The 9,193-nt window shown below is 39.1% G+C and overlaps 1 protein-coding gene across 1 annotated transcript; it reads right to left on the bottom strand.

Moving 5' to 3' along the window:
- Nucleotides 1-2,042: 2,042 nt before the first annotated feature.
- LOC311271692 (hepatocyte nuclear factor 3-beta-like) lies at nucleotides 2,043-5,430 on the bottom strand. The gene is made up of 2 exons (XM_084377484.1): nucleotides 5,193-5,430; nucleotides 2,043-3,324 (listed from the first exon to the last, which is right to left on the bottom strand). The coding sequence occupies exons 1-2, from the start codon at nucleotides 5,265-5,267 to the stop codon at nucleotides 2,191-2,193; spliced, it is 1,209 nt and encodes a 402-aa protein (XP_084233610.1). The 5' UTR covers nucleotides 5,268-5,430; the 3' UTR covers nucleotides 2,043-2,190.
- Nucleotides 5,431-9,193: the final 3,763 nt, after the last annotated feature.

Genomic DNA, 9,193 nt, shown 5'->3' with positions numbered 1-9,193 from the left:
ATCGCCATCTTAGTTTTGGGTGAAAAAGTGCTCTTTTTGTGTCACATCAAAGACTAGATGTTGTTCTAATATCTCTGACACTTAAACTACTTAACCTGGTGAGCACCACAGTGTTAAAGATGCTGATAGATATCCTCCCGGCCTCCCTCAGCTGTGAGCTGTGAGCTGTTATCTGCTGATGTTAATGTGCTGTAAGAGGAGAACAGTTCACCTTGTCACTGTGTCATTGTTCTGCTTCTTATCTGCTGATTTATGAGTCTCTCTGTGACCTGCAGCTGATAATTAATCCATTTAGTGCTAATGATGAACTTTAAAGGAAGACTTTACCTCTTATTAACATATAGCTACAGTATATAGAGCTTAAAACTCTACTACTTGATATTCCACTCCACTACATGTTGGAGGCAAATGTTGTCCTTTTTACTCCACTACATTTATTTGATATCTTTAGTTACTTTGCTGATTACATTCTGCATCAGAGCCGAAGCAGAGCATTTTAAAATTAATTCATTTTAATCAACAATCGGATAAAAAAACACAAATTCCAGATTATCAGAAAAAATTAAGTATCAAAATCAATGTTGGCATTAAATGTGTTGAAAGTATGTATACAAGTAAATAACACATATTTCTACATGTAAGTTTACACTGCAGGTCGACTGATTATTGGGACTGATATATTTTACTGATTATTGGAATCAGTGGCTTTAAATCTGATTTCTGAAAAATTAAAAATGAACTACTTTGGCTCTGGTGCAGCATGTAATCTGCAGAGTAACTAGTAACTAAAGTTATAAATACATGTAGTGGAGTTAAAAGTACAATATTTCCCTCCAAAATGTAGTGGAGACGAAGTGTAACGCTGTAAATGGCAGTGATGAAATGTAACTGAGTACATTTACTGAAGTATATGATTTTGGTACTTGTACTTTACATATTATTCTACTTTATACTTCTACTCCTGGAGGCAAATCTTGTACTTTTTACTCCACTACATTTTTTGATGACTTTAGTTATTTTGCAGATTACATGCTGCATTAGAGCCAAAGTAGACCATTTTTGAATTAATTAATTTTATTGACAACAGATTAAAAAAAAAACAGCACCAATTCCAAAAATCAGAAAAACACTGAATATCAGATCCGATAATCATCTGACCTCCCTTTTTTTTACTGTTACCAAACAATGAAATTCTTTATAAACCATTTATGGAACAACTGTAAAGGTTTATAAACATGAGTTAATGTTTATAGATGAACTACAGTCTGTATTATTAATATTCTCTCGTTTCTTGTCTTGTTTTCATTTTATCCGTCACAGTTTCCCCACTGCTCACAGCTAAATGTCCCCTGTGAGGATCAGTAAATTCTGATGTAATCATCAGTTTATTAACTAATGACTTTAATTGACAATAAATGTACCATTCATTAACTCTCTAGTTTTGAGGAAGAAATGTTAATGAGAAGAGAAAGATCTTCATTGACTTTTTTTTTTATTTATGTCTAAACAAACTAAATAAACAAACTCTCTTTGTTTTCATGAATAAACAATAATAGACAAACTGACCTTAAAGAACAACACAGTTTCATACTGTTTTACTTTGTTTATATGTGGCGGACCCTGCCACCTTTCTAGCTTCAAACAGTGGGACCTGGGACCTTATTTTCCTCTGAGAACAGCTTGTTTATCACTTGTGGAAAAAATAAATATTTCTGAGCTTCTGTTATTCCCTCATTGCTGTTATGAATATCAAAATTCTGAGTTTCCAAAACTACATAGTGCTCCTTTAAGTAGGCCTACATTTGATATCAGTAGCCTACTTTAAGACTTTTCCTCAAGCAGGGTGACTAAAGTAATAATTTAACATGATATCTTTACTTTTACTCAAGTATGACTACTGATTACTTCTGTTTTATTTGCACGTGTGTTTTTAGTTTGGTTTTGGTTTGTTGTTCAAACAAATATGCCATATCTTATTTAAAATAAAGAGCACATGAGTTCAGGCTCAAGAGAAATAAATAAAACATAAAAAGAGGTTTTCATATAAAGACTTTTATCTGTTGCACATGTACAAACACACAAATGACAAATGTAGAATCGTGGAAAAACATTTTTAAATCCTTCAGACCTTCAACAAAACACTTTAAGAGCCTTTTATAAATGTTTTTTTTTTTACATTTTGAAGTCCTTTCAGGTGGAGTTCATGATGGGCCTGTGGGTGTACACGCCGCGGTAATAGCTGGTGTCGGTGTGCGCCGGATCCAGGCCGGTTTTGGCCGCCACCAGCGCCCCGGACACCGGGCAGCCGTAGCCTCCGTACGGCTCCAGTCTGTGGTGCTGCGGCTCGGACATGAGGTTGTTGATGGAGAACGGGTGGTTGAAGGAGTAGTGGTGGGGGTGTGGGTGGGGGTGGGAGGGGTAGTGGTCCGGCTTCAGGTGTGCGGCCTCGTGCAGCAGCAGCGGGTGGTGCTGGTGGTGGTGATGGGTGAACAGGTGCTGCGTGTGCGCGAGCGGAGAGGGCACGCGCACAGGGCTGGAGGGCTTGAGGTCGAGCCCGGCCGTCTTCACCTCTGAGGCCGGAGGAGGAGAGGAGGGGGGCGGGGAGTCAGGCCCGCTGCTGCTGCTGGTGCTCACTGAGCCCCCCTCTGAGCCCGGCTTCCCCGCCGCCTCCTTCTCACCTGCCCCGGGGTGCTTCCCGCACTTGAAGCGCTTCTGCCGCCGGAGGTAGCAGCCGTTCTCGAACATGTTCCCAGAGTCCGGGTGCAGGGCCCAGAAGGAGCCCTTCCCCGGTTTGTCCGGTAAGCGGGGCACCTTGATGAAGCAGTCGTTGAAGGAGAGCGAGTGTCGGATGGAGTTCTGCCAGCGCTGCTGGTTCTGCCGGTAGAACGGGAACAGGTCCATGATCCACTGGTAGATCTCGTTCAGGGTCAGCATCTTGCTGCCGGACTGCTGGATGGCCATGGTGATCAGGGAGATGTACGAGTACGGCGGCTTGGCGTGCGTGTAGCTCCTCCGGTAGGGTTTGGGCTCTCTGGCTCGGAGGCCGCCGCAGGCCGGGCCGTACACCGGGCTCATCACCGGCATGCTGCCGTACGGCGGCGGGCTGATGGAGCTCATGCTCGGCGGCAGCGCGGCGCCCAGGCCCGTTATCCCGGCCCCCGGGCTCTGAGACACCCCGGCGGGCATCGACGAGTGGTTGACCCCCACCGGGTTCACGTAGTGCGCGTTCATGTGGCCGGTGCCGGTCATGCCAGGCGCGCTCATGTAGCTGTTCATAGAGTTCATGGAGAGACCGGAAGTCATGTTTCCTGCTGCAGAGTAACACTGAAACACAGAAGCAACACAAGTTCATACAACTGTTAATGCCCATTGTGTGTATATTTATATATATACACACACACACTATTTTTTAATGAAAATGTAAAATAGGCCTATTTTGTTAAAAAACAAAACAAAAACAAGATCACAGTCACATCAAATAAAGCTAGCGTTGATCAAGCAAACCAACAATAGGCTACAAACATGCACAAACACCCGAAAGTTAAACGAAATTTCCTTTTTGTTTAACCTCACAAATATTATTTCACATCATAGATGCAAGTAGCCTAGTCTATTGATTATTTTCATTGTGGATCTGCTGGTCTGCTGGTTATTTTTATTATCATTGTGGACATGTTTTATTATTATTTTAATGATTATTTAATTTCTATATCTACTCTACCCCAAAAGGCCTAATTCTAATACAGCCTACCGAAAACTAAGTTTAAAAATGATTTCATATTCTATTAAAATTCTCATTTTCAAGCAACACTATGTTGCTCTAATTAATAAATCGACCAGGTTTTAAATTATTATGGTGCATTTCCATTCTCGAAGGACCAGCCTGATCACCACAAGAGCACAAACATACAGGCTGATCGTCAGTGTAGTGATCGTCAGTCAAGTATTTAAGGTCCAACACCTCCTGTTGTTTACTGGTGTATTGTAAACTCCATGAGGGATCTCAACATACAACCTGAAATATTTAACCTATAATATATTAAATTAGGTAGAGTGAATAGTATATAACCACCATATTTTCTGCAGTTTTTATTTAGATTGTTTCTAACAAACTATTTCTTTCCAGGACTCTTTAATTAAATATTAGGATATTACTGACCTGTCTGCTTATTTCTAAATATGAAAGTAAACACTGTTTAATTGCTCAGAGGGCAAAACAAATGAAAAGTATTGCATTTAATTACTACAATCTGCCTAAAAATGTTTTTATAGAAAGGTAAATAAAATGCAGGGACATGAGCTCAGTGTCTACAGCCATGAATGGAAGTTATTGGTTATTTATTTTTGTCTTTTATTCTAAATAATATCGATAATAACAAAATAGGCCCAAATAAATGTTGTTCTAACATTTTGAAGAAGAGTTCCTCAACACTGATCATGATGCTCTGATTTTCTTCCTGTTTTTCTCAATATTTGCAGTCTTTGCTCGTCATAATGAGAATAAAATACGTTTTATGAGAGTCATTGTGTGGCAATGCCCACATTACTGTTACCAAAAGTCAAATAATCTTTTATTTAAACTTAAAAATAAAGAGAAGGCAAAGTCAGTAGTTTCAAGAGCAAACAAACAAAGTCTCAGTTACATGATTAAATGTCCACCTGCACTGGAACTTACCAGACTTATCTCAAGAACAATTAAAGACTCTTTGAAATTGTCTGCATTTGAGTTAAATTAAAAACTTTCATTATCAAATTAACAGGTTAGGATTATTCTGGACGTTTTTAAAAGCCTTATTACTCTTTTTGCTCTAAAATTCACATTCAGATTTGCTCCTAATCTCTGATTTCAATGCACTGCAGGAATTCAAGCTGTACAGGTTAATGGTTATAAATTCATTTAAAATATATACATTAGCTATACCAATAAAAGATAGTGAGAAAATTATATTTTAACAGCAAAATCCAGATTAAAAATGTTCTGTGAAGTCTATTTGTGAATGTAGATTAAAACGTGGAGGCTTGTCAAATAAAACAGGCCCATGTTACTCTGTGTTGTTATAATAATGTTGATTTAGATGTTTGTCTGCCTCTTCTGATAGACACACTCAGTCTGCCGTCAGTAAGTTAATATTTCCTCAGGACTAATGTGCCGGTGATCAGGTCAGATCTCTGCCGGTGTAGGGTGCACGGACCTCGGTCTCTCCGTAGTAGCCGCTCCCGCTCCAGTCCGGATGTTCGTGTCCCTCCATTTTAACGGCGCTCAGCATCGTGCACGCTCCAACACACACTCATCCAAACAGCTTCACACGAGGCGGGAAAACACACATGAAGCGCACCTGTCCTCCTCTGGCAGCAGGTACCGGCCGGTGGATCCTGGCTGCTTAGACCCGGGACTGACTCACACCTGAGCGGCGGCTGTGACCGACTGACCGGGACCGACTCTGCTCACTGAGCCGCTGGCACCTGCGCTCGAGCTGCTGCTGGAGCCAGCATCCAATCAGAGGGCTCCCTCAGCCCTCCTCGAGCTCACCATTTAAATATTCAGTCAACACCTCGGCACGAGCAGGAGCAAGTACTCACATCAGTTACTTAAGTAAAAGTACTCATGTCACACTGTAAAATACTCTGTTACAAGTTAGGAAATGTACTCAAAGAATAAAAGTAAAAGTACTCATATCACCCTGTAAAATACTCTGTTACAAGTTAAGTATGATCAGGAAATGTACATTTACTAAGTATAAGTACTGTAGCAGTTCCATTCTCTGGTACTTTACACCTCCATTCAGCTACATTTTGGAGGCAAATAATGTACTTTTCACTCCACAACATTCATTTGATAACCTTAGTTACAAGTTACTTTGCAGATTACATGCTGCATCAGAGCCAAAGCAACTCATTTTTAAATTAATTTAAAAAAAGAAACTAAACGCTGATCTTGATCATCAGCCAGGCTGATGATTGGTTGACCCACGTCTGTACAATTTACTTGAACTTTTAATACTTAAGTACATTTGATATCAGATACTCATTCAAGCACTTTTACCAAAGTACATGATATCATTACTTTTACTCAAGTATGACCTGTGGGTACTACACTGGAAAATGGAAGGAGAATCACTTCAAAACTGCACGTTAGTGCAGTACTTCAGTAAATGTACTTAGTCACATTACATCATTGAATAATTATGATCCGTGCCTTTATATATAATTATTACTCAGTGTAAAGTATTTCTATGCTGTGGAACCACTTCTTTTATTTAAGTAAAGCTCTGAGTGCTTTTTCTATCTTTATGAATTAAAGACACTCTCACCCAGAGGTCCTTTAGAAGCTGATTTTGAGTTTTTTGATCATATTGCATGTATAAGATTATTGTTCTTTATTTTATGAATGAAGTTGACTCTGTTGGTGAATCTACTTTCCTTTAAATCTCCTCTGTTGTCTTCACTGCTTTTCCCAGAAATGACTCTCAAACCCTCCCACGTCTCTTTCTGCTGCAATGTCTTCTTGTCTATTTTATGCTCCAACAGATGTAGAAATCGATCTTTGTGTTGATCTAAATAAACTTAAACTCGAAAATGAAAACATCTCACAGTTTGGGTCTTATTTTTGTACAATGCTCTGTTCTAGACTGACACTGTCTGGGATCTTCCTCCTCCTCCTCCTCCTCCTCTTCTTCTGCAGTTTTTACTGTTTGCAGTCTGACCAAGTGTATTTACCTGGTGATGAATCTGAAAAGAGGACCGGGCAGACGGTACACACAGCCGAGGTGAAGACACAAGAGACGTTGGACCACCATGCTCTCTGCACACACAGACCTGTCCTCCCTGTGTGGACGTCAAACAACCCAAATATTTTCACCTTTTGTGTCCAGTGAGAGACTGAGACTGTCAGGCAGGAGAGAGGGGGCTGAAATTCTTCTGTTCGAGGTCATCTGCTGGTGCAAAAATCTGCTGAAGCGGCAAATTGAAGACTCTTTCTCTTAAAATATGTTCACAATAAAAGTTACAAGGTTTTCTTCTAAAAAATACACAAAATCTGAAGCTTTCCTCGAGTCCTGATGCAGGAGAGGAAACCTGGACCCTCTGCTGATTATCTGTCTGTCCTCACACATTACAAACATCTGTGCTGGTTATGAGCAGTGGTGGAATGTAACTAAGTACATTTACTCAAATACTATACTTAAGTATAAATTGTTATTTACTTTAACTTATGCACCTTAACACTTCTTCTCCGCTACATCTCAGAGGCAAATATTCACAATATCTGCCTCTGTAGTGGAGTAGAAATACCAAGTTGCATGAAATAGAAATACATAAGTAAAAGTACAGCTATCTTTAAGTACTTGAGTAAATGTATTCAGTTACTTTCCACTACTCTCAGTGATGTCGATCATACTTAAAAATCTGTTTTGTTGGCATTTTTGCTTGAAAAAAATCATATAATCGATGAATCGACTTAATTATTGTTGATGTGGAATGTAACTAAGTACAATTACTCAAGTACTGTACTTGTACAGTAGCTACAGTTTCAAGGTACTTCTACTTTACTTAAGTATTTCCATTTTCTGCTATTTTATACTTCCACTCCACTACATTTAGGAGGCAAATATTCTACTTTTACTCAACTATATTTATTCGATAACTTTAGTTACTAGTTACTTTGCAGATTACATGCCGCATCAGAGCCACATGTTTAAGGTAATTTATTTGATCAGCAATCAGATTTTTAAAAATACTGAAAAATGCTGAATATCAGATCTAATAATCACTCCACCCATAGTATACAGTATATACAGACATGTCAATATATGTACAAGTTACTTTTACTTGATACTTTACTACATTTAACATCAGATACTTTAATAGTTTTACTCAAGTACTATTCGTATGAGTGAATTTCACTGCTACCAAAGTAATATTTAATGTGACATCTTTACTTTTACTCAGGTGTGGATTTTGGGTACCTTTAACAACATGGAATAAAATCTAAAATGGTCATAGCTAGTTCTGTTTGCTTACCTTGCCTTTTTTCTTGGCTGCTGAGGCTCATGGGTAATGTAGTATCTATCGTTCAAAACTAACAGACAATAACAGTGCTGTTATATAACACGTTAGAACGACGTGTGTTCAGAAACATTAAAGTTATCAGTCAGATCTACCTTTCTTCTCTCCCACCACCAGACTTGAACCTGCTGCTGTAAACTGATGTGTTTGTGATTCAGGCGACCAAATATTATCATAGTTTAGCATGTGCAGCTGCTGAGAGTCCTGAGAGAGCAGCACCTGTGAGACTTTCCAATACTGTATAATCTAACCTGCTGCAGGTGATCACTCACCTGAGAGAATACTGACTCTAAGTGAAGGACATTTGTTGTTTTCCCTCAGAAAATACCCCAACACAGAAGGGCCTGCTTGTTAATGAGTATTTTCTTTGCATGTTTTATGAGTTATTTTCATGTCTTGATTTGGTTCCTGCACATGATTTGCACTGAACAATAACTGTCCTCACTGTGTCTTTGACCTGCAGACTTTGCTCTGGTAAATCCGCATCTTTTCTTTCAGCCTTTGCAGGTAAAGATCTCAGGTTTAAATGAACTCTCCTCTCATCTGAAACCTCTGAGAGCTGCGGCACATTGTGACCACGCTGACACCTACTGGTGAGCTCTTGAAACTACAGCCGAATGAAATCTCAGTGCAGTGTGGGCACAAGACAAGGGCGGATGTGATCTTTTTCCAGGTGTGAGTTAATGCACCTGTCTGAAAATGACAAAGGGAGACATCTGTCATTTCTTTAGGATGTTTGGAAAAGCAAAAAGGGCCCATATTAAATATGTCGAAGGCAAAGCACTGAGACTGTTATATGCCTTTATGCTATTTTTTTTGTCTATTCATTTTTGCCACACACATTTACCCACACATTCATTTATTTTGTCTCAGTTTTTTGTTTTCCCTGATTCAGTACTCAATTTTACTTCATTCATTCATTCATTTATTTTTCATTCTGATTCCTTTAGATAATCGCAATCGCCTTACATTTTTGTTTTATTTCGTTTTGTTTGTGTTGTCTTTCCTGTTCACACTATTTCAGCTTTGATAAGTTAATGTTCTTTTCCTGTCAAGTAAAACAAAATCTTTCAGTTGTAATAGTAAGGAGCCAGGAGTGGGTTATTGGTCATTAAAATAATAATAACAC

This window comes from Pagrus pagrus, assembly GCF_965226575.1.
Source record: "Pagrus pagrus genome assembly, chromosome: 16".
NCBI classification, from domain to species: domain Eukaryota; kingdom Metazoa; phylum Chordata; class Actinopteri; order Spariformes; family Sparidae; genus Pagrus; species Pagrus pagrus.
The sequence above is the reverse complement of the archived record's forward strand: the minus strand, read 5'-3'. Positions and strand labels throughout refer to the sequence as shown.

Excerpts from the sequence above, each read along its gene's own strand:
- LOC311271692 (XM_084377484.1), bottom strand. The coding sequence starts at position 5,267 with ATGCTGAGCGCCGTTAAAATGGAGGGACACGAACATCCGGACTGGAGC. Across the intron at positions 3,325-5,192 it reads GCTACTACGGAGAGACCGAG|TGTTACTCTGCAGCAGGAAA; the intron begins GTCCGTGCACCC and ends TCTGTGTTTCAG.